Source organism: Puma concolor, chromosome C2, assembly GCF_028749965.1.
Source record: "Puma concolor isolate L17-30 chromosome C2, mPumCon1.1.hap2, whole genome shotgun sequence".
In the NCBI taxonomy this organism is placed as follows: domain Eukaryota; kingdom Metazoa; phylum Chordata; class Mammalia; order Carnivora; family Felidae; genus Puma; species Puma concolor.
In genome coordinates this window covers 5,382,410-5,408,601 of record NC_141675.1, presented here as the reverse complement: position 1 = coordinate 5,408,601, position 26,192 = coordinate 5,382,410, and the positions used below count along the sequence as shown (strand labels likewise).

Genomic DNA, 26,192 nt, shown 5'->3' with positions numbered 1-26,192 from the left:
AGGTATTGTCTTTCTCTTTCCTTCTGTACTCATCTTTCCTTATCCAATCAATCTGATTCCCTGGGCCCCAGTTTGAGTTTCCTGCCTTATGGCAACACAGGGGACATCACGGACTCAGTCGCAATAAGCCAACGTGAGGTTTGCTTCAGTTCTTGGTCATGAGGTCTCCCTAGAGATGGCCGCTTCTCGTAATGGGCCACAGAGCGCTCTAGGCAGCAGTTTGCAAAAGCTTTTCTCAATCTCTTTCTGCCAATGCTGGGAGCTCCACTTTAGCTCCTGGCACCAAATCTAACTTTGGCAGTTAGATCTAACCCTCCCAGTCCTTCTGAACCAGAGTTTGAACAGAAAATTAAGTCCTAATGCCTGCCCTAAGGCATCCAGTAGCACCTGCTGTATGTAACAAATAAGCTTATCTCCTATGAATTAATGTATCTCCTGTTAGAGGGAGGTCTCTAAAAAGTTTAATATCTTAGGGAGTGTGTGTAAGTCTCTCTGTTTTGAAGACAGAAGTCCTGTTTCTATCTTCCTAGACACTATTATATACAGATGTCAGTTGCAATACTATTAGGGTACATTAAACTCATTCTGTTTTTATTTCCAACAATGTGTATTTTAAGAAGTACTTGTGATAATATATTCTACTAAAGATATAAGATGCTAAGTCCCAGCGCACCTGAGACTTAAGAAAAATAAGTCATCAAAGATCAGCTCACCACTCTAATTCTGAAAATGCTCAGCACGCTCAACAAGAAAGTGGAACTGAAAGTTGGTTCTTCAAAAAGATACAAACAAATATTTAGCTTGACTGACAAAGAAAAATAGAAGACTCATATTACTAACATAAGGAATGAAAGGGGAAATTACTACAGCATTTATAGAAATAAAAAGGATTATAAGATAATGCTATGAACAACTGTATGCCAACAAATGAGACAACTTGGATGATAAAGACGAATTTCTAGAAGGATACAAATTACCGAAACTGACTCAGGAAGAAAGAGAAAACCTCAATGGAGCTACAAAAAGTAAAAAGATGGGATTTGTAATCAAACACTTCCCACAAAGAAAAGCCCAGGATCAGATGGCTTCACTGGTGAATTACACCAAACATTTGAAGAATTAATACTAATCTTCACAAATTCTTCCCAAAATATACAAACAGAGGGAATATTTCCCAACTCATTTGATGAGGCTAATATTATCCTGATACCAAATCCAGACATCACAAAAAAGAAAACCACAAGCCAACATCTTTTAGGAATAGAAACATAAAAATCCTCAACAATATACTAGCAAATCAAACCCAGCAATAAAAGATATACACCATGAACAAATGGGATATATCCAGGAATGCAAGGTTAGTTTAACATCCAAAAACCAATTACCATACCTCACCATGTCAAGAGAATAAAGGACAAAACCATATGCCCATCTCAATAAACACTAAGAAAGCATCTGACAACATTCAACACACCTTCATAAGAACACTCAACAAATTATGAAAGTAAAGGAATTTTCTCAGCATTATAAAGGCAATCTCCTAACACCAACAGATAACATCATACTTAATGACAAACGACTAAATGCTTTCCCCCTAAGATCAGGAATGATCTACTTTCACATCTGTTCAAATTGCACTGAAGCTCCTAGCCATAGCAATTAGGAAGAAAATGTTATAAAAGGCAGCCAGATTAAAAGAAGATATAAAACTACTTCCTTTTGCAGATGACATGATCTTGTACAATCCACTAAATAACTATTAGAATCTAATAAACAAGTTCAGCAAGGTTGCAGGATACAAGATCAATTGACAAAAATCAATTTTACCTCTATAAAGTAGTAATGAGAACACAAAAAAATGAAATTAGGAAAACAATTAAATTTATAGTAGCATCCAAAGAATAAAATACTTGTGAATAAATTTAACAAAATAGTATAAACCTTATATTCTGAAAAGTGTAAATTTTTTTGAAAAAAAATAAAGAAGATCTAAATAAATGGAGAGGGAAAAAGGAAGAAGAGAAAAGATAGGAAGCTTCCCAACTAATTAAAATTGATAAAGATAACACAAACAGAAAAGTACAAACCACTCCCTTACAAATAGAATTGGGAGAAATGTAAATAAAGCAACCACCAAAGTGAATGCAGCAGGATATTAATAATGCACTCTGACATTAGTAGAGTTGACTTACGGAATGAAAGATTGGCTTCATAGCAGGAAGCCTATTAATATAACTCATTTCCTATCATTAGATCAAAAGAAAAAAATATGAGAACTGAGTAGATACCAAGGCAATTTGACAGGGATATTTTTTACTTTCATTAACTGACAGAGGGTAGGGGCAGGTAGCTTCTAATCTAATGTCTAACAGTAAAATCTTTGAAAGTCAATCTATTAGGGGCAAAATTAATTCCAAACTTAAGAAACATTTCTTGGGGCGCATCCAACTCTTGGTTTTGGCTCGGGTCACGATCTCACAGTTCGTGTGTTCGAGCCCCATATCGGGCTCTGTGCTGACAGTCGGGAGCCTGCATGCAATTCTGTCTCCCTCTCTCTCTGCCCCTCACTCCCACCTCTCAAAATAAATATTTAAAAAAAGAAGAAGAACATTTCTGACCCATGACTTTCAAGATACTTCTCAGTAATTCCTAAAGAACAATGCCTATAGCCCTGAAACAGAATAAATTTCTAAAAATGTGGTTAAGAATTACCAAAAGCTGAGGGGCACCTGACTGACTCAGTCGGTTAAGGGACCAACCTTCGGCTCAGGTCATGATCTCGCGGTCTGTGAGTTTGAGCCCCGCGGCAGGCTCTGTGCTGACAGCTCAGAGCCTGCAGCCTGCTTCTAATTCTATGTCTCCCTCTCTGTCCACCCCTCCTCCCTCCCCTGGTCTCAAAAATAAATAAACATTAAAAAAATTTTTTTAATTGAATTCCCAAAAGCTGAGAATGTCAAGAATCTCTGTTACAGATGATTTCACGGAACAGTGCAAACTGACTCAGAATGACAAAGACAACTAGAGAAGCAGTATCTTATTTCTGAAAGATATCTCAGATTAAGAAGAATAAAAAAGAGGGGCATGCAACTCTTGATCTCGAGGTTGTAAGTTCAAGCCCTATGGTGGGTGTGGGGATTGCTTGAAAATGAAATCTTAGGGGGAAAAAAAGGAAGAAAAATAAGTAAGAAAAGCAAAAAGTGACGAAAAAAAGACAAGAAAAAGTGACATTTTTCTTGAAGTTTGGGAAAGCATTCCAATCCAAAGCAGCCTAATGCTTCATTATTTTTCACTTGCAATGTCGCGATTAACAAAAAATTTGCTATGTGCTATGCCATCCAAGAACTGACAGGCACAGCAAAAGCCTTTTTGTTTCCATATAATAATAATCTTCGGTATGTGGTTCACAAATTAGGAGTATTTTTATACTTCTGAATTCGTCTGCTCGTCACAAGGACCCTAAGAAAGGGATATGCATTTCACCACAATTTTAAGGCTCTCAGAAGTTAAAGGCAGTTTTGCCCAAAGCCACCTGGCAGGTGAGGGATGAAACGCTATGATGCCTCCACTATTCCAGGCTGTCTCTATGGGGAAGTGTGCCTGAAAACCAGCAAGTTAATGAGCAGGGTAAGTGAAGGGATCAACCCTTCCTTAAAAGCTCAACAAGTAAAAAGACAGATAACATCCAGGACCAAAGTCCACACGATGGTCTGTCTGTTTCCCTCCCTCCATGTAGGGACCTAAGCAGAACAAGCACGGCAGGCCTTCCCATCTTCCGTGGCTGCCCCCAGTAACAACTTCACGAGCACCTACTATGTGCAAAGCATCATGAGAGGAGGTTTACATGCCGTGTTACTGGTAATGCCCACAGCTCCACGAGGCAAGTACTATTATTTCCATTTTACAAAGAGAAAACCTGCGTCACTGAAAAGTTAACTTCCAAAGGTCCTTCAGCCAGCAAGCGGCAAAGCTAGGATAGAAATCCAGGCTGATCCAGAAGACTCCAAAAACCATCCTCTTCTCACTAGTCTATACCAGGTCTTACTCCAAACTATATAAATAGATTATCATGCTCTTAGAAAAATCATTAGATTCAGCCACAAAAAAGGAATGAAGTAATGAAACCTGTTACAATATAGATGAACCTTGAAAAGATGCTAACTGAAAACAGCCCAGACACAAAGGGTCACAAATTGTATGGTTCCGTTTATACAACATATCCTGAATAAGCACATCCACAGAGACAGCGAGCAGATTAGTGGTCACCAGGGACTGGGGGAGAGGGAGTGCAGGGAGTAAGTGCGTGATGAGCATGGGGTTTCTTTTTGGATTAATGAAAGTGTCATGGAACTAGAGAGATACGATGAATACACGGTATCACTAAGGTACCATATGCCACTTTAAGATGGTAAATGTTATGTTACAGGAATTTAATCTCAATTAAAAAAAAAACATCAGAGTGGAACAGAGGGCAGGAGGCTATGGTCGCTTTATCTGGCCTAGTTAGCCTTTCACATGCTCTTACGCTCTCAGCTGTTCTAAAGCACCCTGCCCTAGAGAGGCAAGAAAGACTCATCTCAAGCAACAAAAACGGAAGGAAGCTCTACGCTGATGTTAAAACAAGACTATGCCCAGGATCACAAGGGGAAAGCATATGGTCAACTGAACAGATCTGCCATTTACACAGGGTGAGAGAGTGTCAGAAACCTACAGACTTCAGAGTCAGTGCAAATTCAGTCTGCTCTCCTTTGCCTTCAACGCCTACAATCGTAGAGATGATTTTTTATATCCTTATAAGGAAGCTTGCAACCAAAGACCGACTTATTTAGATTTACATATAGTATTTACTGACACAAGAAAGTAGACATATTAGGATTTTCTGCAATAGCTGAAAAAAAGGTAAAACCTTTAATTGACCAAGAAATTAACTTAATGAAACCATCTACTTCCCAAGCATTCTGGATCACAAAGACTTTACTGTATCTACTGGAGAGGTGAACAGATATTTCCATCGAGTTAAACTTCCACATTTTGCTAAAAGAAACCTTATAACATTGAAAACAATAAGTCAGGGTCCTAACCCATGCGGAGTATCTGCCACCTTAGAGGTTTAACAAAACCCAAACCCCAGGGAGTGGGAGGGCAAAGAAGATACACCCTTTTAATCAATAACTTAATTATGAAATGAGAAAGTACTTCCTGTAAGATAAACTGAACTGGGGTTTCGTCTACATTGTACCCTGTGGTCAAAAACACCTTTCAGAATTGTCAGAAAATGCTTTAAAAGCAAAGAGATGAGGGTAATGCTACTCTTTCGATCAGAAACGACTTCTGAAGTTGAACCTCTGAAGCACAGGATCCTTCGGATTGAAATTTGGGAGTTTGGGAAGAAATAGAAAGATAACCTTTACCTTACTTAGCCTGTTGTAAAAGAATGTTCAAATCATCCCTTTCAAAAAGGATTGTTTTGGGGAAAAAATATTATTTTGTAAAGAAATATTCAATTAAAATTTTTTTTTAATTTTCGTTAATGTTTATTTTTGAGAGAGACAGAGACAGAGCACGAGCAGGGGAGGGGCAGAGACAAGGGGAGACACAGAATCTGAAGCAGGCTCCAGGCTCCTAGCTTGTCAGCACAGAGCCTGATGTGGGGTTTGAACCCACAAACCACGAGATCATGACCTGAGCCAAAGTCGGATGCTTAATCAACTGAGCCACCCAGGAGTCCCCCCCCCCCAAAAAAAATCTTTTTAATGTTTATTTATTTTTGAGAAGGAGAGACAGAGCGTGAGCAGGGGAGGGGCAGAGAGAGAGGGAGACACAGAATCCAAAGCAGGCTCCAGGCTATGAGCTATCGGCACGGAGCCCCACGCAGGGCTGGAACTTAGGCAGGGCTCGAACTCAGGAGCTGTGAGATCATGACCTGAGCCAAAGTCGGAGGCTTAACCAACTGACCCACACGGGTGCCCCTCAATTAAAATGTTTTAAGCAACCTGGATAAAATAAGCCTTTTTAAAAAGCAGTAGTAGCAATCAACTACTAAAAACAAGTTATTTTCAGGGTTTCAACTGTATCGTACAGAAACCAATATACTAGAATATCAACCAATGTACTGAGTATAGTCATGATGCTATCAACACTGACTGAGTATTACTCGGTACCGCAGATTTCAATCAAATTGGTTACATGTATAAACTAAGTTCAACAGCATTAAACTCGAAATCACAAAGTGAAAGAAATGCAATACTGCAAGAAAATAAGATCCCAAAGAAAGTATGCATGTGCTTCACATGCTTATACAACTTGCAAGATCATTTAAATGTATTCACCAAGGACACCGTATAATATGCCATTAACTTTGAATGCAATAATTGTACTATAAAGTGTTCATTTTGCTACCAACATCTACTATAAAAAGTCAAAAATTTTTTTGTTTTAATGTGACTTTCATCAAACCAACATCTATAAAAGCTAAAAAAAATTTTGTTTTAATGTAACTTTCATCAAATCGACATCTATAAAAAGTTAAAAAATTTGTTATAATGTAACTTTCATCAAAATGTTTAAATTTGCATCTACCCTAGAACCCAGCAGTCCCATTCCTAGGATTCTATCCTACAGAAAAAGAGCGTTATAAGTGTTTATGTACATGCTCAGTACAGTACTGCTTGTAATACTGAAAAGATTATAACATTTGACTTATAATACTGAGACTTTCTCCAACCTAATCTATAGAATCGATACAATCCCAATCAAAATCTCTATAGGCTTGTTTTGTTGTTGTCACTGTTGGTGTTTTATTTTGTTGTGAGTTTGTTTTTGTGAGACTTGAAAATCTGATTCTAAAATCTATATGGAATTTATATGGAAAGGAATAAGAATAACAAGACATTCTAGAACAAGATGGGAGTGCTGTCGTGTGTCCCCCAAAATTCACACGTTGAAGCCCCAGCCCTCAAAATGTGATGTTATTTGGAGACAGAGCCTTTGGGAGGTGATTAGCTAGATAAGGTCAAGAGGACAGGCCTTCATGATGGGATCAGTGCCCTTGTAAAAGGAGAAAGAGACAGGAGAGCTGTCTTTCCCCAGTACTCCCACCCATCCCTCTCTACCTAGGTGCATGTAGCAAGGAAGGCCCACGCTAAGACATAATGAATGAGAACACAGCTATCGGCAAACCAGGAAGAGAGCCCTCACCAGACAGCCAACCTGCTAGCACCTTGATCTTAGATCGCCCAGCCTCTGGAAACATGAGAAACAAGTGTTTGTTGTCTAAGCCCTAGTCTATGAAATGTTGCTAAAGCACCCAAATCGACTAAGACAGGAAAGACCTGCTGTACGGAGGGTAAGATTTAAAATAAAACATTAATTAAAGATTTAGTATAAAATATTAAGACAGTGTGGTACTGGATCACAGACAGACAAAGCAGACAGGGGTACAGAACAGGGAGCACAGAAACAAATCCACTCAATATAGGCACTCAGTTTCTGAAAAAAGGTAGCACAGTAGAGCAATGTGGAAAGAATGGGACAACTGGATAGCATTATGGGGGGGGGGGGGGGGGAGAGAAGTCCCAGGCTTGATCCCTACCTCACTACCTCACACCATATTGAAAAAAAAAAAAATCATTTCCCAAAGGAATGTAGATCCAAATGTGAAAAGTAAAACAGGAGGGGAATATTTGCAAAATGGGTGAAGGAGAGCAAGAGATACAAGCTTCTAGTTATGGAATGATTAAGTCACAGGAATAAAAAGGACAGCATAGAGAATATAATCAATGATATTGTAATACCATTGTACGGAGACAGATGGCAGCCACACTTTGGGTGAGCCCAGCAGAACTTACAGACTTGTCAAATCACTATGTTGAACACCTGAAACTAATGTAACATTGTATGTCAAACATACTTCAATGAAAAAAAAAAGTATTTTTTAAAAGTAAAACAGGAAAATACCCTCAGGGTAAGAAAAGAATTCTTTAATAAGAAACAAAAACACTAGCCAGAAAATATGCATACACCAGAGCACATTAAATCTAAGAATTTCAATTCCTCAAAGGACACCATTAAGAGAGTAAAAGGGAAGCCACAGGGCAGAAGATACCTGCAAGGCATAAAGCCAATAAAAAACTCCTATCCACACTATATAAAAAAGAACTACAAATCAACAAAAGACAAACCAACAGAAAAATGAGCACATCAACAAGCACTTCACAAAAAAAGATATCGAATGGCCAATACACAGATGAAAAATGCTCAATGCTAATAGTCATCAATTAAAACTACAATAAGAGAACACTATACACCCACCAGAATGGCTGAGATTTTAAAGACTAGCAAGGACGTAGAGCAACACTAACTTTCAGAAGCTCCTGGTGGAAAGGTAAAGTTCTACAACTATTTTGAAAAACAACAGGCATTATCTTCTAGAGTGTCAAAACTATATATGCCTTTTGACCCAGTGTTCTACTCCTAGGTACACAGCAAATGACATGCTGTGTCATTTGGTACACAGGTATATGTGTACCAGAAGAAAGGTACAACGATGTTCACAGCAGCATAATTTATAATAACCAAAAACTGTTAACAACCTATATGTTTATAATATTTACAAGAGAAAGCATACTTAAGTGGTACTATAAAGAAAAGGACAGAAACAAATACCAAAAGATCAGGATGAGGGCAATCTTTTCGGGGGGAGAAAACAGTGCTATGACGCTGGCAATGTGCCTTTTCTTGACTTCAGTGGTGGTTACATGGGGTTTACTTCATAATAATTGATTGACTTGTGCATTTCTGTTTTACTCTCTTCTGTATCTGTATCACAGTTCACAGAAAGACAAAAAGTTGAAAAAATCTAATCTGAACTATGTTGCTGGCTGCAAGTCACATAGAATCAGTTGTTACTACATAGTTTCCAATCAATAGCTTGAAAAAATAGAACTTTGCCCTGTATGTTGCTATGTTGAACAAATTATTATCAAATTATTATAAATCTCAAATATTAAAGGCAGAGTATATTATCCTCTCAAATTAAGATTCTCAAAGAAAACATACTTTACAAAAGCATAATTACTATTTACCAAAAAAGAGTAATTGCTACTAATAAAAATAATACCTAGCAATTAAATAATTGACCTGTCCAAGTAATGTAGTAGCCTACATTTTAGATTAATAAGCTTCTTGTAAGACGTTTATTTTAGAAGAAATTCCAAACTTACCTCTCTGTTGGGTGTACCTTCATCAAGCTGCTCTGTAAATGAAGATGCCCTGCTCCTGGTTCCTGTTGGTGTTGAAGAATTGGAGGGAGCCTAGATTAAAAAATTATTGCACGAATTAGAAAGACTTCATTGACTAGTGGGCTATGCACTGTGTAGTCCTTCTCTCAGTCCCCGCCCAAAGAACCCCAGGAAAGAAAGGAAAAAAACACACACATGAAAAACAGAAAACGATACCTAAAACGTAATTAACTAGAAGGCCTAGGCTGCCTACTCAGTCCTCGGTAGGACTCTGCCACCAACCAGAGCTATGATCTTAGCTATATTAACTTTTGGAGGGCTATGTGTCCTCACATATAAAATAAGGTTGTGAAGTTAACATAAGATGATAACATTAGGTGAAACTGAAACCAGTTGAGGAGTATATGAAACACTCTGTACTATTCAGGCAATTATCCTGTAAACCAAAATTATTCCAAAACTGAAAGTTCATTAAAAGCAATAAAGTTGCCAATTTAATCTTTAAAGTGATTTCCAGTTCTAATATTCAATACTGTGTCATGCACAGGAAAATATTTCTTTTTTTTAATGTTTCTTTCTTTGAGAGAGAGGGAGTGTGCATAAGCAGGGGAGGGGCAGAGTGATGGGGAGAGAATCCTAAAGAGGCTCCCTGCTCAGCACACAGTCCAACACAGGGCTCGATCCCGCAACCCTGGGATCTTGACCTGAGCCGAAATCAAGAGTTGGACGTTTAACCAAAAGAGCCACCCAGGCGCCCCAAAGGTAAACACTTATCTAGTCAAGGGCCTTGTTTTAAGTCTATCTTGCACACCACAGCTAGATCCTGAGATGCCAGTCCATTTAATTCTATAAAGGACAGCCTGGCTCCTATAATTCTCAGTACAAAAACCTTCAGGAGAAAGGGTCCAACCTTAAACGAGAAGGTTCATGTCTATTCCAAGGTGAACTCAAAAGAGTCCTGAAAGTATAAAGCCGAAACCTTAAGACCCTCCCTTACCCATAATAAATAGATCTGAACTCATCTAACATAGAACATCTAACACAGAAATCAGTCTTGATGCCTTACCCTTTTGTAGTCTGCATATGCATAGCTTTCCATAAATAACAGGCATTTAATAAATATCTGTTAAATAAATGAGTGAATGAATGAACAAATGGAACCCTGATCTATCCTATAGGCACATACCGTTACGGCTAGGCTGGAACAGAGAGGTCATTAGGGACAATGTTCATGCATACACATGCACGTATTTAGTTTACGATAAGTGTAACATTTCAAATTAAGATAGATGTTCCATAAACGGTATTGAGACAAATGGCCATGCAGATGAGAGCAGAGACACCAATCAGATGTTTCCTTCATACTTACCTATATTGAAGGTATTTTTTCAGTTTTTATTTAAATTCCAGTTAGTTACATACAGTGTAATATTAGTTTCAGGTGTACAAAATAGTGATTCAGCACCTTCCATACAACACCCTGTGCTCATCACAAGTGCCCTCCTTAACCCCCATCACCTATCTAACCCACGATTTTTTAAAAACTGCAATATAAAAGGAGAGAGGAGAGTCTATTTCTGTAATCACTGAATGGGAAACAGATTTTTTATGTCAAAAGCAGAAATCAAAAGGATAATTTTAATTGGGACCAGGGCAGGGGGGGATGTCAACAAAATAATGACAAAAATCGAATAACCTTTTTCATTTCTAAACAGCTCTCGTAAGTTCATAAATTAGAACTCAGAAAGCTTACTAACCCAGGCTCCCTTTCACCTCGGGCAGGTGACCTGAGCTCCACCAATGAATACACCCATATGAAACTCTGAGTCATAAGTGAGGGATGTGAGGAAACAGGCACACAAATTTAAAGTTTATCGTCTGGTGCACGATGGAGACCAAGCTTCCTGCAGTTGTGCACAGGAGTGATCAACGCAGCTTTCCAGATGCCTGGCAAGGGCTCCCGCAGACAGTAACCATCCAACCACTTGAAAAGTACGCCCCCGCACAGTAAAGGTTTACAACTGTCATTACGTCTTTATGCTTTGGCTTCATGTGAGCCTAATCAGTAACTGACAGCTGCATCCGCTCCGGATTAACTGGCAAAATCAAATGTGGAATTTACAAAGTTGAAGAACAGGTCATAAAACACACCGTCTTCAGAAAAGTTAGTACCGCTTGGCAGGCTTGGCCTGATGGCTGGTAGGTCTTCCCCTGGAGTTGCAAGAGTAAGGATCGCAGACATCACATATGACTGTAAAATATAAAACATGCATAAAAACTAACTGTACTTGAGCATTTATCCGAAGGAAGGTCCTGGATCTTTAATGGGATATCCTCACTTCAAAATGTAAAGGGGTTCAGGAATATCTGGGTGGCTCAGTCGGCTGAGTGCCTGACTCTTGACTTCGGCTCAGGTCACGATCTCACAGTTCACGAGTTTGAGACCCGCTTCAGGCTCTGCACTGACACTGCGGAGCCTGCTTGGGATTCTCTCTCACTCCCTCTCCCTCTCTTTCTACCCCTCCCCTGCTCGCTCGCTCGCTCTCTCTCTCAAAATAAATAAACTAAAAAAACAAAAATCAAAATATCAATGGATTTAGATTCCTTCAAACTAAACTTGGTCTAATTAATTCTCATAGCCATGAGAAATCTAGATAGGTTTCTAAGCTACTTGTCACAATTAATATCTTTATTGCCCACCAATGGATTATTAACTAACCATAGGCCTCAATTTCAGTAAGAAAAATCTTTCAGTCACTGTGGTAGGCAGAATTCTAAGATGACCCCAAATGACCCTCACCCTGTAAGTATGATGAGATCACTCCCCTGATTATCTCACATTACATAGTAAAAGGAACTTCTACAGGCATGTTTAAAGCTACTAATCAGTAGTTTTTGAGTCAATCAAAAGATTAGCTGGATGGTCTAGCCTCATCACAAAAGCCCTTCAAAGAAGAGTCTAGAAGGCAGAGGCAGAAGGCAGAGAGATACACTCCTGCTATCCTAAAAGAAAGCAAGTACCTATGAGGGCCAAGTGACACGGAGCTCCAGGTAGCCTCTAGGGGCTGAGTGGCCCCCTTCAATAGCCGGGAAGAAATAAGGACCTCAGTGCTACAACCACGGACGACTAAATTCTACTACAGGCACGTGAGCATGGAAGAATACTCCAAGCTCCAGATGAGAACCCAGTCGGGTTAACACCCTGTGAGACTCTTAGTAGAGAAGCCAGTCACCCATACCAGACTTCTGACCTACAGACTATGAAGTAACAACTGGGTTATTAGACGCTAAGATTGCAGTAATTTGTTATGCAACATTAGAAACATACACAATCACTTGTATAAGCCTTGGGAATAATAAGCCTTAACTGGCTTGTCCCTATGCCATGACTTTTCACTACCTATCAAGACTCTGCTCAGATGTCACCGTCTCTCCAGAAATGCCTTCCTATAGACACTACCACTCTACTAGGAGTACATGCCTCTCTACCTTATGGCACAGAGACTACATCTACCCTTCAAGGCAAATGCAACACTTGGCATAGCACCTAGAAGGCCCTGTTAAATAAGTAAGTGCTCTGTAATTGTAAATCCTTTTTATTAAGGTAGGTTCCATGCCCAACATGGGGCTTGAACTCACAACCCTCAGATCAAGAGTCACATGCTCTACCAACTGAGTCAACCAGGCACCCCAACAAATGCTTTTAAATACTGTTTCAGATTCTGTGTCTGTGTCTGTGCCTGTTTCGGATTCTGTGTCTCCCTCTCTCTCAGCCCCTCCCCCACTCGTACTCCGTCTCTCTCTCTCTCTCTCTCTCTCTCTCTCCCTCTCTCAAAAGTAAATAAAACCTTAACAAAAAATTTTTAATAAAAAAAAATCTGCTCAATCCACTGATTCCACAACCCTCTTCAACTGCTTTTATCATACCATGCCACACTTTGTAAGAAGAACGTATATAAACACAGCCACTAACTCTTAAATCCAGAGTACATCAAATATACTTATGTATTTTAGTTGTCTTGAAAAATAAAAATTAAAAAGCATTAACTCTAGGTTAAACAATATAATCTAAACACAACAAAAACACAAATTTTGGATATTCATATTACTGAAAAGTTCTACATATTTTTTTAATTCTATTTATTTATTTTGAGAGACAGTGCGTACACGTGCACAAGACAAAGAATCCCAAGCAGGCTCCCAGCTGCCGGTGCAGAGCCCAATGTGGGGCTTGAACTCACGAAACCGTGAGATCATGACCTGAGCCAAAGTCAAGACTCAGATGCTTAACTGATTGAACCACCCAGGTGCCCCTGAAAAGTTCTACATATAGTCAAAACTATGATAACCAAAGTTTACTCACTGGGGGCTCTATTATCTGGGAGTTTTCATGGAAAGAATTGAGACAGCTGAATTGTTAGATTTAGAAAAATACAGATATAAATATAAGTATAGGTATAGATATCTATATAGAGTTATAGATCCAAAACAGTTAAACCTCATTGGTGCCTGAAAGGCTCTGAGATACAATGAGGTTCAACCGTTTTGAATGTATAACTTTTTGAAATCAATTAACAAACTGTAGCTTTTAAAGACAAAAAGAAACTGAACATAATTTAACATTTTCCAGGTCAGTTGTCACTCACACAACTTGTATAAGTCTTCTCTACTCATTTTAGCCTACTACTAGTTTAGAAACTGGATAATTACACTTATTGGAATTCTAGACAAAAGAAGCATGAGGAGGGGGCACCTGGGTGGCTCAGTCGGATGAGCATCCAACTTCGGCTCGGGTCCTGATCTCGCGGTTCGTGAGTTCGAGCCCCACATCGAGCTGTGTGCTGACAGCACGGAGCCTGCTTTGGATCCTCTGTCTCCCCCTCCCCACCCTTCCCTGGCTCCCATTCTCTCTCTTGAAAATAAACATTAAAAAAAATAAGAATAAGGAAGCTTTAAATGAAGGTTTTTTTAAAGCTTCCTTATGAATAACTCAGATTAGCTATGGAATATGAGGTTGGTGACATTAAAATTTTGGCTGCCTTTTGACTTATTTCATGGTTTAAGTTATGCCCCAAAGAGATGAGATGTTACTCCTACACAGCATAACAAAATCTGGCTTCCCTGCTCCCTCCCGCACCCATGGATAATCAATATGGCAAGGGCACCACCACAGAATCCTTCTTATCACGGCCCTGGTGAAAGTCTCTTCCTAATCTATTTGACGTTCCAACTCTATTGGAATGGCCAAAGTAACTTGGGAGTTAATTCTTCATATAAACCTTTATATCCTACTTACCAAAATTATCAGGGCTTTCACGTGTCCTTAATAAAGCACCTTCTGTATCCCAACATCTAAAACAGTAGTGCCGTAAATGAATACTGCTGTTCATGTTATAAATGCTTACCTCTCAAAACAAGTCCTTTAATATAGTGAAACCCACCCATCCAAAAGTGATTTAAGGAAACTTGCAGTCAAACAGACGGCAGATGGACTCTATGCTCATACTGTCTCTACCTCTTTCTACTTTCTACCTCCACCTACTTTCTCTACCTTGAAATTAAAAATTTTCAACCAAGTTTCAGAAGACTGGTATGAATGAAAGAACAGTAAAATGGTTAACACAGATGAGGACACTATAACCCCAAGGACCTACAGATGGGAAAGTGATGAGAAGCAAGCCTGTTTTCATCCTCATGACCATGAAAAGACTTAGGACTTAAAACAAAAAGTATAAATGCAAGATGGAAAGTGAAGAGAGAGAATCAAAAACAAAGATTGGTTGAAAGATCCTCGGGTCCCCGTCCTACCTTACAGATCCTCTAAAGAACCTGAGGTTTATTTTCAGGAGCTAATGAGGCTCCAAACTGGGTGAAACCAAGCATAGTAAGATAGGAGTGAAGGGCAAAGTGTATGACTAACTTTGGAGGGATTAAGTGATACTATCCACAGTGCACTAGCCCTACTTCAGAAAGTTGGCAGCTTGGCTTAAAACCCCTCACCCTTTCTCTAAAATACACCATGCTTCTCTGGAGAAACCAAATGACCTCTTTAGAAAGAACTCTGGTTACCAGCATGAAGATATTTCCCCCAACAGTAACTCAGCAGTGAGCCCCAGTGTCTCTATGCCATCACATGCCATTTCCAAAGAGTATCAGATTTTTAGTGCCTCACCCTTGATAGCCCAGAGCACTTAATAAAGTTTCCAAAGTAAAAAAGGGAGCCAAAAAAAAAAAAAAAAAAAAAAAAAACTAGAAAAAACAAACAATAGAGATTAAAAGAAAACTTCAAAACAAAAAAATCACCATTATTCTCAGAGATATTAAAAATATTATATCTACATAACAAGAATAATGCTATGAAAAAGCAAAAGACAGTAAGAAACAGTCCTTAGAATTTTTTTTTTTTAATTTTTTTTCAACGTTTTTATTTATTTTTGGGACAGAGAGAGACAGAGCATGAACGGGGGAGGGGCAGAGAGACAGGGAGACACAGAATCGGAAACAGGCTCCAGGCTCCAAGCCATCAGCCCAGAGCCTGATGCGGGGCTCGAACTCACGGACCGTGAGATCGTGACCTGGCTGAAGTCGGACGCTTAACCGACTGCACCACCCAGGCGCCCCAAAGTCCTTAGAAATTTTAAAATAGCCAAATTAGTTAAAAATTCAACTGAGTTTGAAAGTTGAAGCAATCTCTCAAAAGTAGAGCAAAACAAAACAAAAATCCGAACACACACACAAACACACACACACACACACACACACACACACACACACACAAAACAACAACAACAACAAAACCAAAAACGGAAAATAAAGGGTAAAAAAAGTGAAAGAATCTATCCTGAAGGCACAAAAGCTACCAAACTGCAGCTCAAGAGAAAAGACAAAAAACAAAGGAGAGGGAATTATCAAAGAAATTACATCTAAAAGTTTCCAAGAAGGTAAGCACAGGAGTCACAAACAATGCCCACTGAGTGTCCAGAACAAAGCATATGGAAATCCATTCAAAGGCATATTTACCAGGAAACTTGAGACAAAATATAAAAGGAAGATCCTAGAGTCTCCAGAAAGAAAAAAAACAGCACAATGACAATGGACTTCTCAACAGCAACACTGCAAACAGAAAACAATGGGTCAATGCTCCCAAAATCATCGACCTTGACGGGAAATCAGTAAATACGGTTTATAATGTACAAATCAACAAACCAGCAAAGCAACAAAATCTTTTTATTAGAAATAGGAAGTTAAATATCTGGGCAAACAGAAAATATTGAGAACATGGAGAACAGGACTGCAGGGTTGGAGCAGACAATGGTTCTTTTTCGCATAATACCCTTTTAGTAGTACTTGACCTTTTAAAACCATACATTATTTTTGATAAAAATAAAAGCAAATCTTTACTTTAAAATTTAAATTAAATATCATAAGCAATACAAAATACCCAACAAAATTTAAAAGCATGACTAAGAGATGATCTATTTCTCATCTTAAATCTCATCCAATAGTTGATAAGAAATAATAAGTGGACTGAAATTCTCAACCCTTCAGACACTAGCTATTGTTAACAGCATATCTGAAGGCCAGTCACATGGTACATGCTAATTTAACCCCAGTGATTCTATAAAATAAGTAAGACAGAAAAATCAGTAATACCTTTACAATCTAAGGAATATACACTTGTTGAGAATTTATAATTTAAAGTCAAATATTTCAGAATTCGAATTTATGTTTAAGTACATCATGGTGACTAGGTTTCTAGTATAAGAATATAGACTGAATGCTATTGTTTACCTCCTCTCCCTCCCCAAAACTTATTGAAACAAAGGCTTAAAAAAAAAGTAGAAAAACAGATTAATGAAAACTCACGAACAAGACAGAGAACAGCAGTGAAAAGATAAAACAAAATTCTTAAGACTCGAAGGCAAAAGGATTCAAACTGGTTGAGAAATCAGGGCAAAGGTAGCTACAGCTCCAAATTTGCACAGAAGGCTAAAGAAGAGGCAGCAGCAACTTTTTCCAATAGGAAAAAAAAAAAAAAATCATGGGTTTAAAGTACTAGAACGGGAAATTATTGTTCTCATTATTGCTCTCAGGGATTAATTAAGGGTCTGTGTAACAAACAGGTACTTGAGGTCAGCCTCCTCCAACCCAAACATTTACAGACCAAAGCAACTGCAAAATATAATAAGCAACCTACCTTGTAGGAGTTAGATCTTCAATAGTGGGGGCTGGTACCACAAAGCAGCAGGGTAACAACATACCCACGTTTGCCCAATGCAATCCCAGGCCCACCCAGTTCATGCCAGTTTATGTTCCAAGATCATTATTAGTAGTGTCCCCTTTCACTCTCAAGAATGTTAGCGTAATAAATTATACGGTCACCTTTCAAAGTAGGTAGACCCTCTTCGTTTAGGCTGGCAGAGGAGGCACTGTCTCACTTGCACAAGCACTCTCCACACAGGACAGAAGCACGTAAGAGCAGAGAAAACCCATGTCATCTATCAAAATAAATCACCCTCCAGGACTTCATAAGTATAAATGAACAAACAATAATCACAAGACATCTGTCTTTAAAAAAAAAAAAAAAAAAGCAAAACGAGATGATCAGTACGAATACAACAAGTGACCCAAAAAATAAGATAAATCAAGAAACAGAACTTAGGGGTGCCTGGGTGGCCCAGTCAGTTGAGCATCCAACTCTTAAATTTCAGCTCAGGTCTTGATCCCAGAGTCGCGAGTTCAAGCCCCGTGCTGGGCTCCGCGCTGGGTGTGGAACCTACTTAACCAAAAATAAATTAATTTTAAAAAAATATAAATTTTTAGCTTCATTTTTAATTGGTGATTAGGCTTCAAGTCATCATCAGAGTTGATTAAGTAATTACTTAAAATAATATCTGCAAGGAAGGATGCAAATACTCTTAGTACCAACCAAACAGAAGCAACTGGGGAATATTAGAAGGCTATCCGGCTTTTATTAACTGTTTTCAAACTCTTAAGGGACCCTACATTGTATCACTATTACTACTGCTGAAAAATTTTACAAATGTTGTAAAGAAAATGGTTCACCTATCCCACAATTACCTACGCCTACTAGCTCAATCTACTGGAAACCTGCCTATCAGGGCCACCTCACCTACGAAAAGCAAGCTGAGAACCAGGAAGTATGCACACAGAGGCCTCCAAAAACCTCAAAACAAATGTCTCAAAATTTGTGTTAATACACTAACGAATCCCTCAGGTACTTGCCCTATTTAATGCAAACTTTTAGAAGCTTATGTGTCTTGATTCAAGCTGGAGACACTTGAAAAGCAGAAAGAAGAAAGACACAAGGCAGACAGCAAGGAAGGTAACAAAATTACAAAAGGCAGACCGAGAGCAAACAAACCTCTTTTTTTTTTTAATTTCTTTTTAATTTTTTTAAATTTATTTTTGAGACAGAGAGAGACAGAGCATGAGCAGGGGAGGGGCAGAGAGCGAGGGAGACACAGAATCCGAAGCAGGCGCCAGGCTCCGAACTGTCAGTACAGAGCCTGACGCGGGGCTTGAACTCACCGAGCGTGAGATCATGACCTGAGCGGAAGTGGGAAGCTTACCCGACTGAGCCTCAGGCGCCCCAGGAGCAAACAAAACCTCTTGAGTGAATAAAAGGGAAATGCCTTTCACACCCTGTTAAATTCTTAAGGGCACGGTGCCTTCAACACAAAATAATTTATACTCAAAAATGAAGAGGACGCTTGAGTGGCTCAGTTGGTTAAGCGGCAGACTTCAGCTGGGTCATGATCTCATGGTTCATTGGTTCAAGCCCCCACGTCCGGCTCTGTGCTAAAAGCTCAGAGCCTGGAGTCTGCTTTGAATTCTGTGTGTCTCTCTCTCTGAGTCCCTCCCCTCCCTGCTCTCTGTCTCTCAAAAGTAAATTAAAATGTTAAATTAAAAAAAGAATTTTTAATGAAAAAATGATAATATACAAATTCAAGATCCTTTGCTTAAGCAAACAAGTATACGTATAATCTACTGCAAAATGATTGTCATCAAAAAAGTTTTTTGGGGGCGCCTGGGTGGCACAGTCAGTTAAGCGTCCGACTTCAGCCAGGTCACGATCTCGCGGTCCGTGAGTTCGAGCCCCGCGTAGGGCTCTGGGCTGACAGCTCAGAGCCTGGAGCCTGTTTCGGATTCTGTGTCTCCCTCTCTCTCTGCCCCTCCCCCGTTCATGCTCTGTCTCTCTCTGTCCCAAAAATAAATAAATGTTGAAAAAAAAAATTAAAAAAAAAAAAAAGTTTTTTGTTTTTAATTTACCCTTAAAAAAAAGAAACATTAAATCTGAAAACAATAATCTAGAACTTCTCATCCTTAAAGGGTTCTTATCAGCTGAAGATCTGAGACCAGAACAGAATCAAGTTTCTATCAGTAGATGATCACTAACAGCTTAACTCTTTCGTTCCTGGAAAAATACACATATTATCAAAGAGGATTTTTAAAAATCTTGTATACCCAAAGTGATTTTATTTGATCCAGATGTACAGTCTCACTTCAAATGTTAGCTTGTACCTAACTTTTTTACTATTCTAAAAACGATCTCTCTCAGTTAATGCACACAAGCAATTCATTTTCATGAAGAAAAACTAAACATTATTTGTAAGAAAAATAATCTGGGGTACCCGGGTGGCTCGGGCGGTTGAGCATCTGACTCTCGGTTTCCACTCTGATCATGATCCAAGGTTGTGGGATCGAGCCCTGCATCAGGCTCTGCATCCGGCTCTGTGGCCAGGCTCTGCACTGACTGTGGAGCCTGCTTAAGACTCTCTCTCTCCCTTTGCCCCTGCCCCCCTCACGCTCTTGCTCTCCCTAAAATAAAAATAACCATATAATATCTCATGAGCACTTCCCTCTTAAACTATTTTCACTGCCTGCACATAAATATACTTTATATACATATTTTCCCCCACAAAACTGGGATCACACTTTACATGCTGCTTCTTAATCTGTCCTTTAACACAAATGCCTGTGCGTGTTAACTATTACTTTTCTGTGGGCTCTAACAATAGCTGTGTGACGTCAGGCAAGTTAGCCTCTCTGAACCTCACTCCTTCATCTATAAGGCTACCTACCTCGTTGGTTTACATAAGAATGAAATAAAAGAATCCACACAAAATACAAAGCAAAATGCCTCTCACGTAGTAAGAACCCAGTGAATATTGGCTTTTGTTAAGGCTGCGGAATAGCCGACTACCGAACACAGCCTATTAACCAATTTTCTATTTTTAGCCAGTTTTTACCTATTAAAACAGCACTGCAATAAAAATCCATGAGGCCAAATCTTTTAATACATCCCAAACTTTCTCAGGATAAACTCCCAGCGATGCAATCTTGGATCAATGATATTTTACGCGTTCCCAAACGTAAGTGCTTTACATCCACTAACCTGGTGCTTCCCCACATTCCTCCTCTCTACCTCACTTTAAGTCTTTTGTTTCTTAAGAACCCTGCTTTGTAAAGTTAGAAAAGCTTGCAGTAAATGGCATGAACAGTAAGAGACTTACTATTTGAATGTTATCACTATTTACATTTTATTCAGGAGAATGACCAAGCCTTCAGCGTCATGTTCCAATGTATTTCAGTTTTACTCTACATGAGCTTTAGCTTTTGAGAGGACAGCTTCGACTGACAGTTTCAGAATAAGCCCCATGCAATAATCGATTTAATAATTGTTAATCGGTTGCTTCGCGGTTGTTAAAAAGCCGTGTAAGATAAATGCTGTATTTTTAAAACGTATTTTTAAATGTCTCCAAATGAATCAAAACTCAGCCTTTCTTACAGAAACTCTAAAATAGAGAGAGAGGAGGGCTCAGTCCGTTGAGACTGAGAAAAGCCGGGAAGCAATGCAGAAGAAGCCCTCATCTTTGCTCAAGAGACCGACTGCCGCAGGCACCAACACACACATCCTCATCGGAGTCTAGGAGACTGTTTCTTTAACTTAACAATGCTAACACGCCCCCTTTTTCCTAGAAACTGTCACTTCCTGAAGCCACGGCATTCAAGAAAAAGGAACGGAGCACGGCTCTCGGAGAAGCAGAACGCCCGGCTGGGGACAGGCCCAGCCCTGGCCTGGCCTCGGGACGTCTGCCCCTCCGCCCGCCCGGATCAACCAAGTTATGCGAAGTGACTAACTCGTGACAGCCTCGGGCTTTGGACGCGGGCCACACCGCCACCTCTTTCGGGTCCAACGCTCCAGCGAGCAGCCTGGCCCGGAACGGCCGGACCCTCAGCCCTCCCCTCCCCACGGTTTGGCACTGCACTCGCCTAACAGGTCAGGACTCTTGCGGGATCCTGGCCCTGGCACGCTCAATCCCCGGGCGGTGACGGGACAGGGAACTTGGGTGGGGAAGTCATCAGATACGACAAGGAACCCAAGTTTTCCCATCCTGCTCTCACGCCTGAGCTGGGGTCTCGGACGCGTGGGGGAACCTTCGGTACGGGTCAAAGGTCATGCAAGATCGGCGCCCTCGTCACGTATTCTCAGGCGAGGGTAGTTGCGTTGGGGGAAAACTAGAGGTCAGACGTCCCGAAGGATCCAGCCACCCCACCCACTCTCCTGAACGGAGTTTGAGGATTGGGGGGGGGGGGAGGGGGGGGCGGGTCCCCGACACAGAAGACCCGGGCCGTCCTGGGCTCATTCCCAGTCCGGAGTTTGGGGGAGATCCTCAAGTTCCAGGTCAAGGGTCACGAAAGAACCCTCCCTTGCCCTGGCCCCCGAGCCAGTATCCAGGGGGGTCGGGAACTAGAGAGCGGCGCCATAGTACCTGAGTCGAGGCCAGCGCCTGCTGGAGCTTCTCCTCCTCGATGATCTTCTGCTTCAGCTTCCTGAACATGGCGCAGCGCGGGGTCCCGAGTGTGCGACCGGAGGGGCGAGCGTCCACGGAGACCCGGCCGCGGCGGGGAGGGCGGCTTCTCTACACCAGGGACCGCGGGGGCCGGGCCTCGCCGCCTCCTCCTTGGGCTCGCAGGCGGATCGGGACACTCGGCCTGCGGGTGTCGGCGTCGCCGCCGCCGCGTCTCTTTCTTCTGGGTGCCACTGGTTGGCCTATGCCCCCCATCCAGCCCCGGCGGCGGCGGCGGCGGCGGCGGCGACAACGGCAGCAGGTGAACCGGCGGCCAAAGACGCCTGCGCGGCCTACGTGGAGCTCGCCGAGGGAGCTCTACGGAGCGCCGGAGGGGCCAAGCGCCAGGTCGCACCGGCACATGCGCGCTCTGGGCGTCGCTCTCGAACGCGGCGGCTGGGGGCCGGACGCCGCGCTCTGCCGTGCCGAAATTCGCGTCGTGCAGAGATGCCCTCGGGGCTGAGTCTGAGTGCTGCACTGACGCGCTCCGGGGACCGCCACTGCAGAGCACAGCGGGGAGGGTGCCACTTCGGTGGAGGACGGCGGGCCGCACGGGCCCGCCGCGAAGAGCCGCGGGGGCGAGCGTCTGGGGTGGGAGAAAGGGGGTCGCCAGGGAACCCGCCTTGTGCTCTGAAGGACAGTGCTTTTGCTTAGTGCTTGTGGTTAAGAATCTGCATCTTCAGTGCCTGGGACCCCTGCTGCTCCGCAGAAGGGCCCTCTTTCCTTCCCTGGACTCGCCCCGCGGTCAAGAAGCACCTGACCCGAGCCTCCCAGGGTCCAAACGTCTCAGGCCGATATTGGAAAATCTCAGTCGTTTGGACATCTGCCCTGATTTTTTTTTTTATTTAACCGAAATTGTATACATTCACGTGTTCATTCAAAAATCTTTATCATTCTAAGTGCCAGGATCTTCGGGGGTGTTAAAAGAATGCACATGGGGCGCCTGGGTGGCTCAGTCGGTTAAGCTTCCGACTTCAGCTCAGGTCGTGATCTCCCCGTTCGTGAGTTCCAGCCCCGTGTGGAGCTCTGTGCTGACAGCTCCGAGCCTGGAGCTGCCTCGGATTCTGTGTCTCCCTCTCTCTCTGCCCCTCCCCTGCTCACACACACTCTCTCTCTCAAAAATAAATAATAAACATTAAAAAAAAAATTTTTTTTTTAAAGAATTCACAGCCGGTAGAATGCACAAATTTTTAAAGGGTCCAAGTTCACCCCTAGTATCTGCAATCATCCTAAAAGAGTTTAATGTGTATGTGCCTAATTCTTCCAACACCCGGAACTTAGACTGTCTGTGAACTCTCAAATCCATCTCGGCAGCATGCTATACCAGATTGCTTCAGAACCTGAGAGGATATACGCCGATATTCACATTTTAGCTCATTTTATTTACTAACAAGTTCTTCCGTGAGATCCCATAGCACGATCCCTAAATGTGGGAGAGCCAGAGCAGGGTCTAGTGTGAGCACTGCATTGACAGCTGGGCTAAGTCCTCTTTTATCCCATAGTGAACACCTATATATTTACCAAGGAAGTTGTATCACTGTGACCTTTGGGCGCATAGTACAAGGTCAGATTCCTGAAGGCAGCAGAAAGGTCACGAGTGACACCCATGTGGTATATAAGACAACGGAGAATGAGGGAAAGTAACAAACCAGATAGCGCAAGCCCATCCAGAGGCAATTTTAAATCCCTGCAGCACAACAGCTCTTAGAATAAAATTCAGCCCAAAGGCCAGATTGTGACCTCTGAGTCTCAACTCCCTGCCCCTCATTTTCCTCATCTGTAACCTTTTAACATTTCATGGGTATGTTGTCAAGCTTGAAGTGCATAGAGTATAGCTCATAGTAAACGATACTTAGAAGTTCTAGGAGTTTCATTCTCTTTTTACTTCTAATACTCTCCCTCTGTATGTCGAGAGCTCTAGTCCAGACCTCTCCTGTGAGCCCCAGATTATAGCATCTTCATTAGGCTGTCAGGTTTGGAAAGGCAAAAACCATGGCTGTCATACAACTCAGCTTGTGCCTGGTCCAGGGCCTGCCACTACGTTTCTACAGAATTATGTAGAATACACCCAGCTGCCTATTGGACAACTTTTCTTAACGGTGCACGGTCACCTCGATTCAACATGTCTGAAATTGAAGCCATCCGCTGTTGCACCCCTCCTGTCACCATCAGACTTGCCCCTTCTGTGTTTCCTCTCACCCTCCTGCATTTTCTCCTCCTCACAAGCTTGTTTTGCCGTCTGTATTTTATGCCTTGGCGGGTATCACCGCCATCTGCCCAGTTCCCCAAGTGAAAAGCGCGGAAGTGAGTCAAAACGTGCCTCTCATTCTTCACCCAGATCTGAAGAATCCCCAAGCCCTGTGTCTTTTACTCTGAAACACTTCTCAAATCCATTCTCTTTCCTATTCACCCTGCCACTAGTTAGTTTCGGTTTTCATTGCATTCCACCACTTAAATGATCTCCCAGTTTCCAGATTGGCTGCTCTCCAATGTATCTTCTACGTAGCTGATGTTACTGTCCTGCCGAAACCCCATCAGTGGTGTTCCAGTCCCGCAAAACACTATTCAAATTCTCAGGCAGTACGAGAAACCCTTGGCGGCCTGGGTCCTGCTTGCCCTCCAGCTGCACCCTCTCCATACTTCACACTTAAAACCTCTAGGAATTTCAAATTAACTTGTGGTTCTCTTGCACATCTGGCTTTTTAAAAAAGAAAAAAAAAATTTTTTGAGGTGGGGAGGGACAGAGAGACTCTTAAGCAGGCTCCAAACTGTCAGCACAGAACCCGACATGGGGCTTGAGCCCACAAACCATGAGATCATGACCTGAGACGACATCAAGAGTGAGAGACTTAACCAACGGAGTCACCGAGGTACCCCCACATCCAGCTTCTGTACTTCCTTGCCTTTCTTTTTTTAGTCCCCAAGCTATACGTAGTAGCTATACATACGTTAAGAAAATCTTAATGAATTCCGTATGCTTATTTCCTCCACGACTTTGTACTTTTCTTCTTTTCCACCTTTCTCGTCTATCCGTGATAATCCTGCCTACATGTTCTCATCCCTTTCAAGTATTTCCTAACACCACCACTAAACCCCTTCCCTACACACACATCGAGGGGGTTAATCATCCTACCGTCTGAACAACCTCAGTCTTACATGCTGTTAACACATGTAACACATGTGTTAATACATGTGTGTTACACATGTAACAAAAACAAAAGTACGGTTGAACGACACAGATTTGAACTGAACAGGTCTAGTTATACATGGATTTTTTTTCAATAACTACAGTAGAGCAGTGTAAATGTATTTTCCTTACAATTTTCTTAATAACACCTTCTTTTCTCTAGCTTGCTTTATTATAAGAATGCAGGATATAATACATATAATATACAAAATATGTGTTCGTTGACTGTGTTATCGATAAGGCTTTTGGTCAACAGTATTTGTCGTCATCATAAGGCTTTTGTCATAAGCGCTCACGTTTTAGAAGAGACAAAAGTTACAGATTTTTCGACAGTGCATGAGGTTGGTACCCCTGACCCCTGCATTGTTCAAGCATCAATTTGTATAATCTTATCCCCCAAATAACTCCTATTCATAATTTAGTTTGTATTCCTTCCATTTTGTTTCTGTATTTATGAAAACATGTATTTATGTGTACATGTAATTATCTGTATATATTTGTAGTTTTACAGAAACATCATACATATTCTACATCATGCCTTTCTCAATTAACATGCTACGAATATCATTTCTAATCAGTGCCTGTATTTCAGTTTCCTTAATGTCTACATAGTATTTTATACAATGGATGAAGTATAATTTATGATTAATGTATTGATGCCCATGTATTAATGGATATTTTGCTTCTCTCCACTTTTTGCTATTAAAAAGACAATATTAAAGTGAACAATTTTACAAATATGTGCACTTGTGTGTATGTTTTTGTGGAGAATAGTGGATTTTTGGAAATGTAATTGAAGTATCCATTCATTATGTACGGTTAATGCCAACTTGATCTCCACAATGAATCCTAATTTATGTTTCTACATAATCTATGTTCCGAAGCAGGCTCCAG

General features: G+C 41.1%; 1 protein-coding gene across 13 annotated transcripts in view; it reads right to left on the bottom strand.

The window, feature by feature from the left end:
• Positions 1-22,419, bottom strand: part of GOLGA4 (golgin A4) — a 125,815-nt gene extending 103,396 nt beyond the window's left edge. For 8 of the 13 annotated variants that reach the window (XM_086720424.1, XM_086720425.1, XM_086720428.1 and 5 more), the window contains exons 1-3: positions 22,034-22,419; positions 11,388-11,447; positions 9,219-9,308 (exon numbers count right to left, since the gene is read on the bottom strand). In XM_086720424.1, coding sequence (XP_086576550.1) covers positions 9,219-9,308; positions 11,388-11,447; positions 22,034-22,102 — 219 coding nt within the window. In that variant the 5' untranslated portion in view covers positions 22,103-22,419. Of the gene's footprint in view, positions 1-9,218; positions 9,309-10,993; positions 11,368-11,387; positions 11,448-22,033 lie in introns of those variants that run through there. The other 5 variants (XM_086720427.1, XM_086720431.1, XM_025913172.2 and 2 more) reach the window with 3 other exon arrangements.
• Between the last annotated feature and the right edge of the window lie 3,773 nt (positions 22,420-26,192).